General features: G+C 47.8%; 1 protein-coding gene across 6 annotated transcripts in view; it reads left to right on the top strand.

Moving 5' to 3' along the window:
* The window catches only part of Rab11fip3 (RAB11 family interacting protein 3 (class II)), an 81,042-nt gene that overhangs the window by 27,998 nt on the left and 31,299 nt on the right, over positions 1-21,745 (top strand). For 4 of the 6 annotated variants that reach the window (XM_006524023.3, NM_001162868.2, NM_001162869.2 and 1 more), the window contains exons 2-3: positions 5,398-5,491; positions 17,614-17,705. In XM_006524023.3, the coding sequence (XP_006524086.1) occupies positions 5,398-5,491; positions 17,614-17,705 (186 nt within the window). Of the gene's footprint in view, positions 1-5,397; positions 5,492-14,300; positions 14,489-17,613; positions 17,706-20,219; positions 20,393-21,745 lie in introns of those variants that run through there. The other 2 variants (XR_876466.2, NM_153140.2) reach the window with 2 other exon arrangements.

The raw sequence follows: 21,745 nt of genomic DNA, 5'->3' as shown, positions 1-21,745 counted from the left end.
CCTGTCATTAAAGATCTGTAGCCCCAGTCCTGGCTGGGCACGAAACCTAGGACTTCTGAATGCTAGGCGAGCACTCTACCATGAAAGCCCAACTCCTGTTCCAGAAGTCTGAAATAACTCCACATATGTCAGTAAGTGTATCTAGACACCAGTGCTCTAAAATATTGCCAAGTCTATAACCATTAACAGCAGCCCATGTCATCCATAGCCAGTGAATGTTCAAATTTCTAGCTACCTATAGGTGTGTGTTTGAGCACAGGCCCTAGGTAACATGGGCTGTCTTTCTCCCCCTGACAGAGTCTCTCTGAACCTAGAGCTTGCTGATTCAGTCAGCCTGGCTGGCCAGCAATTCCCAGGGTTCCTCCTGCCTCTGATCCAGGCGCTGGAATTATAGGTGTGCACTGTTGGGCTCTGCAGTTTTGTAAAAGGCGGGTGTGGGAGAGCAGACTCAGGTCCCCATGCGTCCGTGGCCAGCCCTCAGTCCTCTCCCTACGGAGCCAGCACCCCAGGTCTTCTCTGTGCTTGTTGGGGTCCATGTCCATGAAAGCACTGTGTGTTTGACAGAGAGTCCTGGTTGTCTTCATGAAATCAGCAGTTCATTTTCTGACTCTGTCAAACTTCTCAAAGGCTGAATCTGGGTCCCTAGGATGTGGTCAGCTGTCCCTTTTTTGCTCTCTTTGCTTCTTCTTGCTTGGCTGCAATATCTGGCTCTGGGTCCTAGCTCTGGATTCTTGTTTAAGGAGGGGAGGTGGTGTCAGTAGGGTCAGGCTATCGCCACCTGCTGGTGGTGCTGTGTTGTGTGCTCAGGACAGGCAGGCCGATCCTTTTTGTTTAACTGGCTTTCTTTCACACAGTGACTCATCTCCTAGTTACGCCCGAGCACACCTGATGTGTTTGTTTGTTGTCACATCTGATGTGCTTGCTGTTGCAGTTGTCAGTCTGCAACCTACTTTTTTTTTTTTGAGACAGGGTTTCTCTGTATAGCCCTGGCTGTCCCAGAACTCACTTTGTAGACCAGGCTGGCCTCGAACTCAGAAATTCGCCTGCCTCTGCCTCTCAAGTGCTGGGATTAAAGGCGTGCGCCACCATGCCTGGCGCAGTTGTCAGTCTGAATTCTTGTTCTGAAAGGTTCTGGAAGGAAGCCTCTCCACATTGCCTCCTGAGTCCTGCTGTTGCGTCACAGCAGTTTTGGATAGCTGCTCTGTTCTCAGCTGTGTTGCTGGGCTCCACACTCAGCTGCCGCAGTCCCATAGTCACACAGTAGCTCCTGCTTCTTCAGAAACTCCACAGCTGGGGGTGGGGGGTGGGGGGCGTCCTTCCAGGCCTCCTCATGCTTTAGTAGTAGGTTTCTCTCACACAGTGCTCTTGAAGGAACTCCAAGCCATGACCACAGCTACAAAACTTAACCATAGTCCCTCCTGTCCCCTTCCCTCATCTCCTCCCTCCCTCTCGTTCCCTCCTCTCCCTTCCGAAACAGTCTTTTAACCAGATTGGCCTTGAATTTGCTCCATAGCCGAGGGTAACTTTGAACTCCTGGTTCTCCGAGTGTTGGGATTTCAGGCGTTCTCTCCCCACGTCCACAGTTGGTTCCACTTTTGATTTTTTTCTTTTGTTTCTTGTTTCATTAACTCTGTTTTGTTTTCCTAATGCTGGTGATTGAACTCAGGGCAGGGCCTTGACATACTAGGCGGGTACTCTAGCACTGGGCCACACTCCCAGGCTGCTTTTAAAATTAACTCATTCTATTTAGTGCATGTCCCCCAAGTATGCACACTTACGTGAGTGTGCGCATTCTCAAATATTCATATGTCCCATGGTGTGTGTGTGTCCGTTACAGGACAACTTTGGAAACTGACTGTCTCTGCTCCCCTGCTCTACAGGTTAACTCAAGTTGTCACACCTTGTGTTCGAGAGCCTTCACCTCCTGAGCCGTTTCACTAGCACATCTTTTTATTTCTGTACAGGGTCTTAGTAAGTTGCTCAGGCTGGCCTTGAATGTGTGGTCTTCTGGCCTCTGACTCTGCTGTAGCTGTGCTTACAGGCCTAAGCTCAGCTTTTTTTTTTCCTTCCCCTTTTAAATACATTCTCAATTCATAGTGCCACTACAATTCAAACTCAGGATTGTGCTGTGCTGTGAGTGTCCTCCATGGTGCAGAGATAAATCTTGACAGAGCCCTTGTGGAAGTTGTCCCTCTGCTCTGGCCTATGGAGGGGATAGCTCTCACCAGACACTTGATGCTGGCACCACCATCTTGGGGCTCCAGGCTAGAATGTGAGAAATAGGCTTCTGTTCTTATCGATCACACAGTCTGCAGTACATGGTGTTTTTAGTCATCTTCTGACTCTCTCTCTCTCTTTCTTTCTTCCTTTCCTTTCCTTCTCTCTCTCTCTCTCTCTCTCTCTCTCTCTCTCTCTCTCTCTCTCTTTGTCTTTTTCAAGGCAGGGCTTCTGTGTAATAGTCTGACTGTTCTGGAGTTTGCTTAGTAGACCAGGCTGGCCTCATGCTCACAGAAATTCACCTGGCTCAGCCTCCTGGCTATCCTGGAACTCACTCTGCAGACCAGGCTGGCCTCAAACTCAAAAATCCGCCTTCCTCTACCTGGGATTAAAGGCGTGCACGTCCACTGCCTGGTTTTTAACCCTTTCATAAAGGACCGTGGTTCTTAGCAGCACTTGGAATGCTGGGCTTACAGTGTCTGTCATTGTGAGAGCTATTGCTCTCTCAACCTCAGTGTAACCTAGCTCCTCTACAGAGTCACTCGATTTCTGTGCAGCTTGAATTTCTTATGAATTCTTCCCTTTGAAGTTCAAGACCTTCGGAAACATGCTAGGCAGGTACTCTTACACAGACTAAAAGTTGTGGAGAGGGTCTTTGATGTATTTAGGTGCATGCGCACACACGCGTGCACACATCACGTGTTTAAGAATTCCTCAGAGGACAAAAGATGGTATCAGATCCCCTGGGGCTGGAGTTAGAAGTGACTGTGATGGACCTGATGTGGGCGCTGGAACCTGAATTAGGGTCTCAGGTTGCTGATCCTTACAATCAGTAAGGCCTCGCTTGACCTTTGTTTTGTGTTTGAGACAGGGTTTCTCTGCATAGCCCTGGCTGTCCTGGAACTCATTCTGTAGACCAGGCTGGCCTAGGACTCAGAGCTCCACCTGCCTGTCTGTGCCTCCCAAGTACTGGGATTCTTGTGCCAATATGGTCTGTCTGTGTGCATATGTGTGAGAGAGAGGCGGGAGACAGACAGGCCTTTAATCCTAGCATATTGGAAGCAGAGGCAGGCAGAGCTCTGTGAGTTCGAGGCCAACTATAGGGTGAGTTCTAGAACAGCCAAGGGTCACACAGAGAAACCCTATCTTGAAAAACCAAAAAAAAAAAAAAAAAAAAAAACCCAACCAAACAAAAAAAAAAACAAAAACAAAAACAAAAAACCCAAACAAGGGCTGGTGAGATGGCTCAGTGGGTAAGAGCACCCGACTCCTCTTCCGAAGGTCCAGAGTTCAAATCCCAGCAACCACATGGTGGCTCACAACCATCCATAACAAGATCTAACTCCCTCTTCTGGTGTGTCTGAAGACAGCTACAGTGTACTTGCATATAATAATAAATAAATCATTAAAAAAAAATCTCATAAAAAAACCCAAACAAACCCACCCCCCCCCAAAAAAAACCAAAAAACAACAAAAAAAAAAAACAAACAAAAAAAAACCCAACTCCTGGGCTCAAGCAGTCTTCCCACCTCAGCTTCCCAACAGCTGAGACTATAGGTGTGCATTAGTTTATTTATACATACATGTTTGTGTGTGCATGTGCACATATAGAGGCCAGAGGTTGCCTTTGGTTATCTTCCTCAATCACTGTCTTCCTCACTTCCCCAACACACACACACACACACACACACACACACACACACACACACACACACACACTCTCTCTCTCACACTCACACACACACACTCACACACACATACTCACACACACACACACACACACTCACACACACACACACATACTCACACACACTCATACACACTCACTCACTCACACACACACTCAGACTCACTCACACTCACTCACACACACACATACACACACACACTCTATCTCTCTTGCATGTGGAGGCCAGGGGAGAACTTCGTGTCCAGTGCCCTGCTCCATTGCTCTTCATCTTGTCTTTCCCTGAAGCTGGAGTTAAGATGACAGCCAGTAAGCCCCAGTGATCTGTGTCTGCTCGCCCACAGTGCTGGAGTTGGGTGTGTGTGCTGTCATGCCCAGATGTTTACATGGACGCCAGAGATTTAAAGTTAGGTCCTCATGCTGGCATGGCAACCACTTGCCTGGGGAACCATTTCCCTGGCTCCACCACTGCCTGGCCCAGGACAGGGTCTTACTGAACCCGGAGCTAATCAGTCTGTCCTGCCCGGCCAGCCAGTGAGCCCCGGGGGGCCTGGGCCTGCTTTCCCAGTGCTGGGCACTGCTGTGCCTTGCTTTGTATGTGGGTGCTGGGAGCTGGGGATGCAGCTCAGGTTCTCATGATGCTTGGCAAACACTTTGCCAACCGAGTCATCTTTCTACCTGTTTGTAGACAAATTCTCACTATTTGTGTGTCTTGCTTTTTTCTTTTAAATTAGCACCTATTGTATACTCTAGATTCAACTCATTCATACAGGATTTGCAAATACTTTCATCTATCCTTTGCTGTGTCTTTTGATTTTATGAATGTTGTCTTTTGAAGCAAATAGTTTTTGGTTTTGTACTCCCTGCTCCCTTCTTAGAGTTGGGTCTTTTCTGTAGACTAGGCTGGCCTTAAACTCATTGTGTAGCCCAGGCTGGCCTTGGCTTTAGGTAGTCCTTTTACAATAGCCTCTGGAATGCTATCAGTCCGCACATCTGGCTTGTCAAAGTTTTACACTTTGATGAGATTCAACTTACCCTTGATAATGTAATTATGTCTGCTTTCTAAAAAGCTGTGTCCACTGTAGCATGCACATGTAGGTAGCAAGGGTCTGTCTGCCTCCGTTATTTTCCACTAAGGCACAGCCACTGCTTAGAGAAACTCATTTCAGTAAACATGCTAGAACAGTCCCTAGAACTTCCAACACCTGATTTTCCCACCAGGGCAGCTCAGATGTCATCTTAGAACCAGGGTGTTATTTCTAAGGTTAGGAACACTGTGTTCCTGGCGGATCCCTCCAGGTTGCCTCTCCGCCATGTGGCTGGAACATTTGCCGTGGCTGCTTCTGCCTCGGTGGTCGGAGGTCTCAATAGCTCTTGAGCTCTGAACTGTGTGAGCAGGCCGCTGCTTTGTAGAGTGGTAACGGAGTCAGCGTCCAGTTCGCCCTGCCAACCGTGAAGTCTGTGGGTAACACACTCTCCTGTGACCTTTGCAGGTGAAGGACTTAACTCAGTACCTGGACCCGAGTGGGCTTGGCGTAATCAGCTTTGAAGATTTCTACCAAGGGATTGTAGCCATCAGAAATGGAGGTAGGTCAGTGGGCTCCACCCCGTGCTCCGCCGCCTCTCCTTTCTCCTCAGGGTTCTGTAACTGTCCATTCTCCCCCACCCACTCTATAGCCCTGGCTGGTTTGAGCTCACAGAGATCCACCTGCCTCTGCTTCTCAAGTGCTGGGAGTAAATGCGTGCACCAGAGTACCCGCACAGCCCATTGCTTCTTGGATTCCCAAAGCATCTGGTGTTCACTGTTCTCTTTCCTGTTCTGGGAGCCCTGCTCTCCATGATTGAAAGACTCTCAACTGCTCGTTTGCAGTGTGGAAAGCTACTTCCCTTCCCCAGCATTTCATGAGGAAAAATTAAAACTGAAAAAAGCATACAATTATTATATATTCCCCACCTGTTGTGTATGTGAACAGTGTGCTGTGTGTGCCCCATCCACTGTCTACAGTCCATCTTTCAGTGGAATGCAGTCAGCTCGTTACGTTCACGCACTTCCCACTAACGCGCTGGCGTGCAGCCTAACCCTCACCTAGAGTTCGGCAGCTCTTGTGAAACGTGCAGATCTTGCGTGTGGCAGTTGGAGTGGCCTCAGATCCATGAGCTTCCTTCTCAAGTCTCCCATGAGACTGTCTCAGCAAGTCCCTCCCACCTTTATCTACCCTGGGCTACTTTCTGTCTGTCCCTTAATTCCTCGGGTTTCATGTGAATGTGTCCTTTATCTATCTGACTTCTTTCCCTCAGCATGCCTCATAGCCCACTGTGTGGTTTGCATTGGCTGTGACTGTTTTCAGACGGTGGGGTGCTCATCTCACTTTGAGGATGTCTGAGTAGAACTTTGAAGGTCTGTGTTCAAGCTTGTGTGGATACATGTGTGCCTAGGCTCTGGTAACCACCCTATGGTTGACCCTATGCTGGGTATAAATTTAGCCTCTTCACAGTGGACATGCCATTGGACAATCAACATTTGGCCCCTGTGTTGTCCTTTTTAATCAGACTTGCTACCATGGAGCTAGGGTCGGCAGTGATGGAGTGTGAGCCACAGGCTTTCTCCTCCCCACACACATCAGGGCTTGGCTGGGAGTCACCAGGTGAGATGGGCTTTGAGGATGCCTATGGGCTCCACATCTCAGCTTGTCTTTCTTACCTGTCACACCACAGATTATTACTGACAGGATCACTTAGGCTGGAGTTTCTAGAACATCGAATCCTCTAGTGGTTCTAGAGAAGTTGCTGTGTTTTGTCCCGTGTGTTACTCCATTTGGTGGTTTCTCACCCATAAGTCTGTTGTGGACACACACCAGCCTCTGGGGATAATATTGTGAGCCAGCATCAGAGTGAGACCAATGCATGGTGACAAGAAGCCAGCCAGATGAATTACCTCTGTTGTCTAGGCAGAAGACAGGAGCTGAGACTATCGTGCGGGCCAGCCTTCTCTAGGGAGGAGCGGAAGGGAGAAGGGAAAGCATTTGTGACCAGGGAGCAGAGAGCCAGCCTGTGTGATGGGGACTGGCCAGGAAGGAGGGCCGTAGTGATGGTCCAGTGACATTCCCACTGTGGAGAGGCAGGCAGGTGAGTGAGCAGAGCTGAGCACGGGCCTTGGTAGGGAATGGAGTGAGTTTCCTGAGGGGTGAGATAGAGAACAGTCAGGAGATATGCACAGGCCCTAGACGGAGCCTTGCCAGGCTGAGCCCTTTGGCTGACTATATGCCTGACCTGTAATTGATAGATTGCAAGTAGTTAGGTTTTTTTACCAGCAGTTTTTCTGTTGTATGTATTTATGTGTGTATGAGTGTGGGTGTGTGCCTGTGATCTCAGGTATCCACAGAGCCTGGGAGAGGACCTGAGACCCCTGGAGTCCTCACAGCAGCCTTTACCCCATCCGGGATTTAAATGATATCTTGATGTTTAGGTATACTTTAAAATCTTGGCATTAAACCTGGAATGGTAGTTACTACATGTATCTGAGTATTTGGGAGTCTGAAGCAGGAGGATTGCTAAGAGATTGAGGTTACCTTGATTTATATAGTGCGTTCTTCATAATGGGTTACAGTGTGTGACTCTGCCTCAAAGACCTGTTCTACCTCCCTACCCTGAAACTCGTGGGAAGTATATTTGGGGATGTGGTGGGACACGAGACAGCAGGCTTACAGGCAAGCGTGGTCAGACTGCCTGTCACCAGCAGCCTTCCACATAGATCATCTAGCACATGTGATACATGCACACAAAACATAAAACAGCTGGCACTTTGATTGCTTTGTTCAAAATGGGCAATTCTCCATCATGACTGCCCATCTCATTATAGATACCATAGATAATGTCCGTTTTTCTTTGGAACTCCAGAGGTGCAGAGCACTGGGCTGATCACCTGCTCTATGCATGCCAGGCAGTGAGGTTGGCTCTGCACCTTTAAACAGTATTCCCAGGTCCTGTCCACAGGTAGGAGGGAGGTTTGTTTTTACTCTCTAGCCCAGGGAGTTCATTGGCTTACTCAGACTTGGGTAGTTGATGGGCCAGGCCTCATCAGGCGGGGAGGAATTGCAGCAGGAGCTGTGGGTAGGTAGGAAGAATCTATAGAGATGTCTGTGTGAGGTGATTTCTCCATGGCTTCTAGTTAGTGTACTCTGCTGGACCCCAGCTAATGGTAAATGGTGTGCTCTCTGCTGTGGGCTGTCCTTGTATTTTGACTTGGAAGGTCCCTGCCCCCATTTTCTGGACTTCTGTGCGTCTCAGGGTCAGAGTCTTTCTGTCTGTCTGTAGGAGACTGTCTTCTGAGTGACCTGGGTCTTGGTTTAATGACTGAAGGAGCATGTAGGTGTTTTTCATCTCCAGTGACAGCAAACACCTGTCTGTGATGTCTTGTCACCCCATTGTCACCCCAGTCCTACTCCTGTTTGCCAGTTAGGACTCAGTCATGAACTTATTGTCCCTTGCCTTCCAGGACTGATCGTATAGCCTCTGTAGTGCCCCTTGTCCTTTCCACAGGGGAGGTGCTTCTTGGCCTCAGCCTGAGAAGAGGACATGCTGGTCTCAGTGAGGCTGCCAACTCTCTTCACAGCCCACTCTCTTCTCCTGCTTTCCTCTCTGAGGAGCCATCCTGGCTGGTTACACCCAAGCCCTATCCACCCTGCCGCTGCTGTCTGTCCTGGCCGCTGCTGTCTGTCCTGGCTGCCGCTTTCCTGGGGTTCTTTTCATTTTGACTTGCTTTCCTTTTCATTTGTTTCACTTTTGTTGCTGTTGTTTTTGGAGATAGTGAATTCATGAAGATCTACCTGCCTCTACTTCCCGAGTTCTAGAATGAAATGTGTGCACCACCCTAGGCTGGTTGGGTTTTGAGGCCAATTCGTGTAGCCCGGATTGACTGTAGTTAAGCATGGCCCTGCACTGTGAATCTTTCTGTCTCTCTGCCAAGTGCTAGAGCGAGGTGAGCATTACCACTCGTAGCTAGGCTGCTTTGTTTGAGACAAGTGACTTCCTGTGCAGCATTGGCTAGCATGGTTTTTCACTGTGCAGCCCATGGTGGCTATGAGCTCACACCAGTTTACTTCAGCCTCCAAGAGGTGGGTGACAGGTTTATCACCTGGGTCCATACCGTCTTTGTAGAGGTGTAGTGACAAACCTGTCACCCACCTCTTGGAGGCTGAACTGGTTTATTTTGTTTCGAGATAGGGTTTCTCTGTCTAACCCTGGCTGTCCTGGAACCTGCTCTGTAGACTAGGCTGTCCTTGAACTCAGAGCTCTCCCTGCCTCTGTGTCCCACACCCCGAAGCTGGGATTAAAGGCATGCCCGCCATGGTTTTTTTTTGTTTGTTTGTTTGTTTTTGTTTTTTGTAAGAGACAGGGTTTCTCTGTATAGCCCTGGCTGTCCTGGAACTCACTCTGTAGACCAGGCTGGACTCGAACCCAGAAATCCACCTGCCTCTGCCTCCCAAATGTTGGGATTAAAGGCGTGCGCCACCACTGCCCAGCTGGGGTTCATTTTTAATTTCATCATTTTTGTATTCTTTTTCATTTATATTTTCACCTTGATTTAATTAGTGATGTAAATCTCCTTGCTGGTTGGTAGCACTTCGGATGGTGCAGGGTCTCAACCTGATACCACATTGGGGAGACATTGCTTTGAGCTCAGCTTGTACAGAGCAGATACTGGACCTGGAGGATGGTCTGAGCCTCCTTGGTGGGGTCCTTAATGGAGCGGAGCTGTAGGGAGCTGCAGAGATAAGGTTAAATGAGGTCGACCTGTGAGATGTATTTGCAAACGAGAACAGGATCCTTTGCCTTTGGTGCTGGCTTTCTAGTGGGAAACAGACAGATGATAAGGTGGGAGACTGGGAGCTACGGGGGTGGCACCAGGCAGGGGGTGTCTTGTGGAGTCAGAAGGTAGAGGAATGAGCAATGGAGATAGCATCTGTCCAGTGGTACAATGGGAGGACTTGGCCTTTTCTGTGACAGATTGAGCTTCATGATTCAGCCCCAGCCTAGGCCATGAAAAGTGCTCAGTGGGACAGTCCCCTGCCTCAGCCATTCTGCCCGGCACTGGAGGAACTGCCCAGTGTATCTGATTAGGGCCGTGCCTTACTTTTCTGCTTCTGTACTTTTGGGGTTTCATTTACTTGCGATTAGGAAGACACAGTGAGAGACTAGAATGAGAGGTGAAGTCAGAGATGGTTTTTGAATCATTTTGTAGCATTTAGAAGAGAGACGTCACACATCTCCAGTGGTGTTCTCTTCAGGTCTCACTGTAATGTACTGTGCAGCTATAGCCAGCCTGGATTGCCTGTCAGCCTCACTCCATGGGCGAGCAACACAGCAAACCACACAATATATTGACCCAGTTTGCAGGGAAGCGCAAGACGCCTGCTGTCACAGCCACAGGCACTGTTCCAGGAATAGAATGAGACAGGCAACTGTTACAAATAGGCCAGGACTCTGGTTCTTGTGCCCCTACTTCAAGTTTCCACTTAATAGCGAGCTGTGGTGGTGTGCACACCTACAATCCCAACATTCAGGAGGCACAGACAGGTGGATCTCTGTGAGTTCAAAGCCAGCCTGGTCTATATAACAAGTTCTAAGGCAGCTAGGGATACATAGTGATATCCTGTCTCAAAACAAAACAAAAAAAATTCCACATAAAGACACACAGGCGGGCTGGTGAGATGGCTCAGTGGGTAAGAGCACCCGATTGCTCTTCTGAAGGTCTGAAGTTCAAATCCCAGCAACCACATGGTGGCTCACAACCATCTCACAACCATCTGTAACGAGATCTGACTCCCTCTTCTGGAGTATCTGAAGACAGCTACAGTGTACTTACATATAATAAATAAATAAATAAATCTTAAAAAAAAAAAAAAGACACATAGGCAGGAAGATCTCAAGCTTAAGGCCTGCCTGGGCAACTGAGAGAGACCCTGTCTCAAAGTCAAAAAGCAGGGCCAGAAAGAGGTCCCAGTATTAAGAGTACTGCGTACTCTTCTAGTAGACCTGGGTTCAGTTCCCAGAACCCACATGGCAGCTCATGACCATCTGCAGCTCCAACCAAGAGGCTCTAACACCCTCTTCCGGCCTTTGTGGGCACCATGCATGCAAGTGATGCCTGCCAACAATATATATATAAAAATATAAAGGGGCTGGAGAGACGGCTCTCGTTTGGGTCTCTGCATCCATGGCAGGCAGTTTTTGGCTGCCTCTAACTCTAGCCCAAGGGCTTCAGTGCCTCTTCCAGACCCCACAGTGAAGTTATAATTATGTGGATAAATGCACCTATATTCCCCTTTCTCTTTATATAAATTTAAGATTGGTTGTATATTTATATTTTATCTCATTAAGGTATTATTTATTACTAAGCAAAAATAGTACCTTCAAGGAAAAAAAAGTGTCATCTTGGATGTTTACAAGTGAGTATCTTATGATCAGCAGGGGGTCTGCCCTGACTTCACATGCTGGTCTAGAATTACAGAGATCTGCCTGTCTCTGCCACCACTGCCCTGGTCAAACATTTCACCTCAATTCCAAATCATCCTTAACTTTTTAGAAAACAACACATTTGAACTGTAGAGACATTCTGAATTTACATAAGATCTTTAAAATTTTCCTATTTTTGAGTAATGCCAAACAATAAAAATACCCTTTGTATTTTCTGTTATTGGGTAAAAACGAAACATTCGAGCAAGCATCAAGCAAAGAAACAAGACAGTTGTACACTTTTGGGCCAGTGTGTTGTGTCCTGCTGTAGCAGTGAACCCTGTGCATAGTCAGGTGGTGCTGCCCAGCGCTGGCTGACCCTTAGCAATAAGAGCTGACGTCTCACAGCCAGAGCGCTCTGAGTTACAGCTGCCGTCAGTTTCCTTTCTTCTTTCAGGAAGAGCCTTTCTCTTTCTCTATTTTTACTGCTGGAATTTCACATTCCATCACTCAGACCCCTCCTTACCTAGGTCTGCTTAGAGAGGGCACAGAAAACAGTAATCATCTGTGAACATGGTTTTTTTTGTTTTTTGTTTTTTTTTTTGTTTTTTGTTTTTTGTTTTTTTGAGACAGGGTTTCTCTGTGTAGCCCTGGCTGTCCTAAAACTCACTTTGTAGACCAGGCTGGCCTCGAACTCAGAAATCCGCCTGCCTCTGCCTCTGCCTCCCAAGCACCATCGCCCGGCATCCATGAACATGTTATAACTAGTTCTATAATGAATAACAGCTAAAGCAGAAATATACAAGACCCAAGCGACTTCTGCTGTGCTGTTGCATGTTCTTTTAACATGGAAAATATTTTTCCCTTTAATTTCTGCATCTCTTCTTAAGACTTCAATTTACCAGTTGTAAACTTAATGCCTTATCAGGTCAGATGCCTGGATCCTTTTTTTTTTTTTTAAAGATTTATTTATTTATTTAATGTATGTGAGCACACTGTAGCTGTCTTCAGACACACCAGAAGAGGGCGTCAGATCCCATTACAGATGGTTGTGAGCCACCATGTGGGTGCTGGGAATTGGATTTCTGGAAGAGCAGTCAGTGCTCTTAACCCCTGAGCCATCTCTCCAGCCCTGCCTGGATCCTTGTTGTAGCTCCGGGAAGATGTTCCTTCTGGACTTGTGTGTTTGCAGGCACCTGAAGCCAGCACGTGTCTGTGATGGCGAGCCTTGCCCCCATGGTTCAGTTCAGCCTTCTGCTGGTGCTGGCCAGGCCTTTCCAGCTTCTGCTTACCATGCTTCTGCGTCTGCGACTGCGTCTGCGCACTTCAGGCCGCAGCTTCAGGCCTAGGTGCTCTGGTGTGCTTGGGAGAAGTGGCAGCTGTTGTGCTCTCAGACTTTGGTCTGCTTTCATTCTTTTTTAAATAGACCAGGCCTCTTGTCTGGCTACCCTGGCCCCCATCCCAACCTTTTCCCCTGCACCTTTTCAGGCTGTAAGCTTGGGTTCCAGTTGTCTCACATTGGGTACCAATTGTAGATGAAAAGATTATTATGTTCTGTATATACTAATTAATGCTGGCAATTAATACAACAGCAATTATTCCTTAACCAACTTTTCCCCAAATAACCACACAGAGACCTTTTAATATTTGAAAGCCTTAGGCATTAGCTGGGCAGGCTCTCAACTAGTTTATCTAAGTTAACACAAACACCTAGCCCCATCCGGCTCTGTGGCTGGCTAGATCTTTTAGACCTGTGATCAACTCTCTCTCCTCTCATGTCTCCTGGTGAAAGACTTTCTCCTTCTTCCCAGGGTTCCTTCTGCCGCCTAGGAAGTATAATCTGCCACTTCCTGCCCAGCTAATTGGCTATCAGATTTTTTTATTAAAGCCAATCAAAGAATGCCTTAGGTAGGTGAGGAAGGACAGTGACACAATTTCACACAGGTTGCCCTGACACTACAGGCACCTGTACACATACCTACCTACAGACACACTTAATTTTTTTTAATAAAAAAATTAAAAAGAAGAGGCAAAACCAATTTAACATTTTTTTTTTTTTTTGTTTTCAAGACATGGTTTCTCTGTGTAGCCCTGGCTGTTTTGGAACTCACTCTGTAGACCAGGCCGGCCTCAAACCCTGAGATCATCCTGGCTCTGCCCCCCAAGTGCTGGGATTAAAGGCATGTGCCACCGTACTTGGCAGACACTAGTATTTTTAAAGAGACTATAAACTTGCCAGCCACATTTACATGTCCCTCTGGACACCATGTGGGTGGGTGCGCATAGATGATTTGCATGCCCCAGACTGCAGACACATTCATGGATCTACCGTGCTTGGTGGGTTTTAAAATTTCAGGTTCCTAATTTCAGTTTTGGAGTCTGAAGCAAACTTGCTAACATGGCAGTAGGAAAACCTGCTAGAAATGTCCCAGCCTTTCTGCCTGACTGTCTAGGATAAGGGGACTTTCCCTCCTGATTCTGGAAGGTTCTGTCTGTGGCAACAACCAGCTGTGTTAGAAGCCGTGGCATATGTGGCTTTCCTGGAGCTCTCCTGGACCAGATAATGCAGGGCCCACAGCTTGAGGTGGCAGAGGCCGGGTGTGCCTGGGCTGCAGGCTCCTCCCCTTTTCCATTGTCCTGCTTCCACATGCACAGCTATGCAGAGGACCCGTGATTCTTATTAAACTATAAACATGTTGTGTAATGTGTGTGTGTTAGAAAAGGACATCAGATCCCTTGGGACTAGAGTTACAGATGATTGTGAGATACAGTGTGGATGCTGGGAATCGAACGAAATTTCTCTGGAAGCACAGCTAGTGGGTCTTAACTGCTGAGCCATCTCTCTAGCCCCCAAACCCACAGGTTTTTGGAGGCAAGGTCTTTATATGTGCCTCCAAATCCACAAGTTTGTTTGTTTGTTTGTTTTGTTTTTGTTTTTAAGGCAGGGTCTTTTTCTTTCTCGCTGGCTGTCCTGGAACCACTATGAGGAACAGGATCACAGAAACCCACCCACATGTGACTCCTGAGTCCTAGGACTATAGGCATCTACCACCATGCCCAGCCCCAGCAATGCTTAAAAGCCACAGACGGGAGCAGTGTGTACTTACTGTAGACACTGATGTGACTCAGGTGAGGGACAAAGGACCTTCCCTTCTCCTATGAGGGATGGGTAGCAGGCCCGAACTTAAGGTTCTCTTGAGAGTAACCATAGTTGTTCTGATTAAGAGTATAATAGCTGTGATGCTTGGAGGACAGTGATTGACAGCATGAGCGTCCTTGGGCACTGCCCTCACATCAGCACTGTGTCTGACTGCTTTGTGATCCGAGTCCTTGGGCACTCACAGCGCTTCTTCAGTGTGCCCTGCCTCCAGTTACCCAGGTCTGGTAGTGGCCAACTCTCAGAACTTGTTGGGGTTTTATGATTGTATTTTTCTTCCCTGGTGTAGTTGGACTCCCTGCATGAACCTCTGGCCTTTTGTGGCCTGTTTAGAGGAAGCCAAGGCTGACCGTTCCTAAGCATTTCTTCAGGAAGATCTAGGGAAGGTTGCGGTTCCACTTGGCCCTTGATATATGACTATATAAACTAGGTATGGTTCATACCTGTAATCTACGTTCCTGAGGATGGACCCAGGAGGCTACATGGCTGACTTAAAGCCAGCCTTGTTTTCCAGAGACTTGGCCTCAGGAAAAGAAAAAAAAAAAAAAAAAAAAAAGAAAAAGAAAAAAAAATGGGACTATGATTTTTTTTAATTACTATTTTTGTTTGAGACAGGGTTCCATGAGGGTCTGCTGTGTGCACCAGGTGAGTTGGCACACAAGCCTAGTAGGGTTCTCCTTTCTCCATCCTATCATTAGAGAACTGGGCTACAGATGTGTGACACCACACCCGGTTTTATGCAGATCCTGGAAGTCTGTAAAACTCAGATCCCCATTCTGCACAGCAAGCACCTTAAAAAAAAAGATTTATTTATTTATTTATTTATTTATTTATTTATTTATTTAAGGTTTATGAGCGCGCTGTAGCTGTCTTCAGACACACCAGAAGATGGTATTGGATCTCATTACAGATGGTTGTGAGCACCATGTGGTTGCTGGGAATTGAACTCAGGACCTCTGGAAGAGTACTCAGTGCTCTTATCTTCTGAGTCCCCACAGCAAACACCTTTATCCATTGTGCTCTCTCCCCAGCCTGAGTGAACTTTTTTTTTTTTTTTTCCTTTTGGTTTCTTTTGAGACAGGGTTTCTCTGTTTAGCCCTGGCTGTCCTGGAACTCACTTTGTAGACCAGGCTGGCCTCGAACTCAGAAATCCACCTGCCTCTGCCTCTCGAGTGCTGGGATTAAAGGCATGTGCCACCACGCCCGGCCCTGAATGAACTTTTTGATCAAGTGCTGATGTCAGATTGACTGGGTTAAAGGTATTGACTAAGTAACCGAGCTGTAAGTCAGTGCACTCCATGGGACATTGGTATCCATGTCCTTCTGTCCCCCTTGCTCTGTGCAGTGCCTCTGAGCATCTTGGAGACCGTGAGTGTTGCCACCTCTTCCCACAGAGGGAGATGCAGGTGTCCGGAGTTGGCATTGAGTGAGGAGGTTGGTGCTTCTTTAACATTTCCTTTCATAGGTGCTGGAGAGAGATCTTAGCTAAGAGACTGGTTGCCCTTGCAGAGGGTCTGGATTCCATTCCCAGTACCTGCATGGGAGCTCATAACTGTAACTCCAGTTCCAGAGGATCTGACGCCCTCCTGGCTTCTGAAGGCACCAGGGATACATATGGTGCTCACATGCGTACATATAGGCAAACATCCATACAATTAAAATAATGAAAAAGGAATACATCTTTAAAAAGTTTACCTTCATTAGAAAATGAAAATAAAAACGCTTTCTGGAGCACACCCTTCCTCAAAGCACTCTAGAGGCAAACAGATCTCTGTGAGTTAAAAGCCAGCCTCGTCTACATAGCAACTTCTAGGCCAGCCTGGGCTACATAGTAAGACTCTGCCTTGGAAACAAACAACAAAACAATAACAGTAGCTCATGGGGGCTGGAGAGGCGGCTTAGCGATTAAGAGCACTTGCTGTTCCTCCAGAGGGTCCAAGTTCAGTTTCCAGAACCCATTTCAAGTAACTCACAACTGCCTATAGCTCTCATCATTTCTTCTGGCCTCTGTGGGCACACATATACATACATGGCATATACACACACATATACACACATGGCATATACACACACATATACACACATGGCATACACACACACATGGCATACACACACACATATACACACATGGTATACATATAATAAAAATAGGTCAGGGTATCCTACTCACTCAATTCCAGCAATCAGAAGGCAGAAGTAGGTGGAGGAATCTCTGAGTTCCAGGCCAACCTGGTCTACACAGTAAGTTCCAGACCAGCCAGGGCTATATAGTGAGATCCTGTCTCAAGGAAAGAACAATTCAAAACCCTTAAAACAAACCTCAGAGTGAGTTCCAGGATAGCCAGGGCTACACAGAGAAACCCTGTCTCGAAAAACAAAAACAAAAACAAAAACAAAACAAAAAAACAAAAAAACCCTCCCAAACCTCATATTCTAAAATATTTTCATTTTCCTGTTTATTGGGAATCGGCATGTACACATATGTGTGCATATATGTGTAAGGGCATGTGTGTGGAAGTCAGAGAACAACATTTGGGACTTGGTTTTGTACTTTGATGATGTGGGTTCCGGGGATTAAACTCAGCATACCAGGTGTGGTGGCAAGCACCTTTGTCCACTGAGCTTTCTAGCTGGTCCAACCCACATTTCCTTACTACAAGACAGTTCAGCGGAGGAGCGTCAAGCTGTTGAGTGTCACCCCTGGGCACGGCAGGGCTCGGTGTTCACCTGACAACCCGTTGGCAGTGCTGGGCCCGGGTTGTACGGAGCCAAGGCTTCTCAAGGCTCGGTGCTTTTGCAGAATTTGGTAGCTTACACTTTTCCTTACAATGTTGTCTGATTCTTTAAAGAAAAAAAGACATACCAGCTTCTCCCCATCTGCTTTCACCCCCACCCCACCCCACCCCACCCCACCCCACCCCCCGCCCCGGGTCCTCTACTTGAGGGACACTCAGTCCCTTCTGTGGCACTGACTCTCCACGCACATCATGGCTCAGCCCTAGAAGCAGCCTTCCTTGGGAGTCCTGGCTGCACACGTGGACCTCTCCGCTCCGGACAGCACTGAGTGGCCTGCTGAGGCCGGGTCTTCTCTCCACAGATCCTGATGGCCAGTTGTACAGCGTGGAGCCTGTCCAAGATGAAGAGACCCCTGCCTGTGCCGATGAGTTTGACGACTTTGTCACCTATGAGGCAAGTGCTCTCCTCTCGTGAGCCCCTCTTCTCCCTCCCCTGCTCCTGCTCCTGCCTTCGCAGAGCGCTGTGCCCTGTGCACACGAGGGGTGGGCTCTGGGGGATCTGGGCTGTGACAGAAACCACCAACTTTTCCCCCTGGCCTGGTTGGGATCAAGCTCTGCTGTTCAAAGGTCATCCTTGGGCCCGCTGTGGAATAAAGGTTTGTGGCTGTGTCACGTTCTACCAGGCAGAGGTAGAGCGGAAGAAGTTGGAAGGTTTCCCTTGGTGAGCTTAACAATAATTGTTTGTGTTTGAGAACATTGACTAACCTGCCTCCTGCCCTGTATCCCTCGCTGTCTACTTCTGGGGAAAATCAGGGTCCTGCTGTGTGGTGTGTCCTGTAACTGTGGGTTCCTTGTCTGCTAGCTGGGGACAAAGTCACAGCCAAGGAAGGCAGGCTTCTGTAACTGCCTAGCAGACTGGAGAGAGCCGAGTCTGGGGTCATGTGGCTGGTCTACAGGACTTTTTATACAGAATATGTGGAGGTGGTGTCCGGTTTGAATTTTAAGCACATGGATCAAATAATGCAGAAGATATCCACATGATGCCTTACCATTAGTGTGGTGGGACACAGCTGATACTTTACTGCTGATCAGCCAGGCAGTTTTGGCGCATACCTTTAATCCCAGCATTTGGGAGGCAGAGGCAGGCGGATTTCTGAGTTTGAGGGCAGCCTGGTCTACAGAGTGAGTTCCAGGACAGCCAGGGCTACACAGAGAAACCCTGTCTCAAAAAACAACAAAACAACAACAACAAAACAAAACAAAACTTCACTGCTGACCAACATTTGCAGTGTATATATGGAGCTGTGTCTCTGGGAGAGCATCATACACCATAGCTTCCCACCCAGGAAGTTCCCTGTGCTCTGCCATGCCCACAGCCCCTGGCTGCCTCTGGGTTTTTCAGAGTTGTCTTTCTGCTTTTGCTGAGTGTCTCAGAGCCCCACCCACTCTCAGGACGCACTCAGACCTGCTCTTCTCATTGGTGCTCATGGCTCTTCTGTGAGTTGCTTTTCAGGTTTGCCAATGCAGTTTTTAGAACTAGATATGCTACGAACTTTCAGTGAGATTGTTCTTTAAAACAAAACTAGACGTAGTGGTACAGGCTGCCTTCCTCGTGCTTGCGAGGTGGCAACAGGAGGATCAGAAATTCAGGTAATCGTTGCCGACATCCTGAGATGTATAGAGCAGCCTGGTCTATATAATACCATATCTTTAACAAAAAAAGGTCACCAGACGTGGTGGCTCATTCTTTTTCCCAGTGCTTAGGAGGCAAGAGTCAAGCAGATCTATGCAGTTTTGAAGGCAGAGCTACATAGTGAGCCTCTGTCTCAACAAATAGACAGACAGACAGACAGACAGACAAAAGGAATCAAAAAGATGTTGGTTGGTTGGTTTGTTTTCTGACACAGGGTCTCTCTACATAGCCTTCACTGTCATAGAACTTGCTATGTGGACCAGAGTGGCCTTGAACTCACAGAGCTCCTACCTACCTCTGCTTCCCAAGCACTGAGATCCTGGCTTCCAACTTTTTGGGTTTTGGGGGTTTTGTTGTTGTTGTTGTTGTTTTGTTGTTTTGTTGTTTTGTTTTTTGTTTTAGTTTTTCTGAGACAGGGTTCTGGGATAGTCCTGGCTATCCTGGAATCCAGGCTGGCCTCAGATTCAGAAATCGGCCTGCCTCTGCCTCCCAAGTGCTGAGACTAATGGCATGTGCCAGCTCCACCTGGCTCCAGCCTTTTTCAAAGCAGAGAACCTATGTGTCAAATCCAGATGCCATATTTGGGTCTTCACTAGTACTTAGAGAGGATTAGCATTTTACTGTTTTGCTGAAAATAGTTCCTGTTAAACCTGTAATTCAGTAGACATTGGTGTGTTTGAGCGCATGTAGACAGAAGCACTTGAGTCATTACTTGGCCTCCCTGTTAGGGCCTCCTGTAGGTGGCCTGGCTCTTACTGCCCCTTCCCCAGGGACCCCTTGGGCTTATAGCTTTGAAACTGGAGAATGTTGCTGATAGTCCCAGGGGAGGTGGGAAGAGCTGGGACCTAAGGTTTATAGGAATGATCATGAGAAGAAAGCTGAGCTGGCAGGGGGAGGAGAGGCCACAGTGGGAAGAACCCACTTATCAGGATGGCTGGGAGGGCAGCGGGGAAATCACTCAGAGAACAGGCAGGACCAGAACGATAAGGGTGTCCCAGAACTGTCCTGCCTGTGCTTTCTGTGTGCCTCCCTCCTCTCCCACTCCGGGGAGCTGGAGAAGAGACCAGAGATGAGGAGACTGTGCCTTTGTACAAACTGCTATCAGGAAGGTTAAAGTGTACAACAAAGTTGCCGTGTTTCCTGCCCTGCCTGTTTGTTAAGGCCAGCAAGGACTCTTCCTGGACTTTGCCTCTCCCCACCTGGCCAGCAGCCGCAGGCTTAACAGAGCGTGTCTGGGAGCAGGTTAAACTTTCTCTGAGGTGATGATGTGCCTTCAGACGGGCACATGGATTTTACAGGAACACCAGCTTGGCTAACAAACAGGAAGGTGACAGTCAGTGACCTGGTGAGCAGGATCGCATGATGAGAAAGTCGACTGCAGCCACACACCCTTCCCAGAGCCTGCCCTCAGAAACAGGCTCCTGAAGGTGCCTGCCCATCACCTGAGGGTAAGAAGAGATTTGAGACTGCAGTGTGCCCAAATTCTGTTTCTGTGAACAGAAAGGCTTGTAGAAGCAGGAATCATTGCCTGGACTCTGGGAACTGTGGGGCAGTGTTAGCCATACTTAGCAGTCTGAACAAGGCTCTCATCTGTCTCTTGCGGTGTGGATGATCTGGTGACTAGTAAATGTAATGACATATTGGTAAGTCCTTTAAGGCACCTTGACTTTAATGTGAGTTCATCTTTACTTTAGTGATAATCTAGAAGTTGATAATACAGATCTGTTAGCTTCTGGGCAAAGCTAGGTCCTAACTGGCTGGTAGATGTAGCTCAGTGATGATGCTGTGTGCTGTATTTGCATTGTGTGTTATGACCTGCAGTAGTGGTTTTTTTTTTTTTTTTGGGGGGGGGGGAGTGTTTTTTGGTTTTTGTTTTTGTATGTTTTGAAGGGTCTTGGAAAAACAGGTTTGCTATTTAGCTCATTTGCCCCTTGCATAGTAGCAGCTGGGAGAAGACCTGAGTCTCAGGACCAGGCACAGGGCAGGACCTGAGCTGGGCACCTGTCTTCACAGTGCCGCAGTCTCTGTCTCTTATCTTTGTGGTTTCTAGGAGACAGTTAGTGAGCAATCTGGGACTTCGTATTTGTGGCCTACATCCCACAGAGGAGCCTGAGTACTTTTTTTGCAGTGCTCAGTGATGATATCTCCTGACCTTTGCGGTTTTGAAGTAAATAAAAGTATATATGCAACCGTGTTCCCCTCTTTGTGACTGGGGTTCTTCAGTTACTCCACAGCGGTGCTGAAGGGATGACTACGTTAGAAATGGGTTGACAGTACGTCCTACAGCCTCCCTCCAGGATCTGTGGGACAGATAGAGATGCAGACATTTGCCTCTTCGCCCTGGTGTTGCTAGGGTAACTCTGTCCTGAGAACTGCCTAAACTTCAAGGAAGGTGTTGTCCTTGGTCTGCTTGCAGGGACACCACCCTCCGCATCATAAGAACTCCATAAAATGAGCAGGCTCTAGCCCTCAGGCTGCTTCTCCTTCCCAGACGGAAAGGTGCTAAATGCTCTGAGAACTTGCTACACTTGTTACTACAGTGTCCCAGCTATGGGGGAACCCAGGGTGTGATGGCCAGGAAGCAGTGAGGCCCTGGCTTATGTACTAGTAGGGTGGCTTTTTAAAAAGTTACTACATCTGCCAGTCAGTGGTGGTGAACCTTTAATCCCAGCACCCAGAAGACAGAGACAAGGGATCTGTGAGTTTGAGGCCAGCCAGGTCTGCAAAGCTAGTTCTAGGATAGCCGAGACTACACAGAGAAACCTTGTCTCGAACCACCACCCTCAAAAAGGTACTACATC

The sequence above is a fragment of the Mus musculus genome, chromosome 17 (assembly GCF_000001635.26).
Source record: "Mus musculus strain C57BL/6J chromosome 17, GRCm38.p6 C57BL/6J".
NCBI lineage: Eukaryota > Metazoa > Chordata > Mammalia > Rodentia > Muridae > Mus > Mus musculus.
This window is presented reverse-complemented; position numbering and strand designations above follow the sequence as displayed.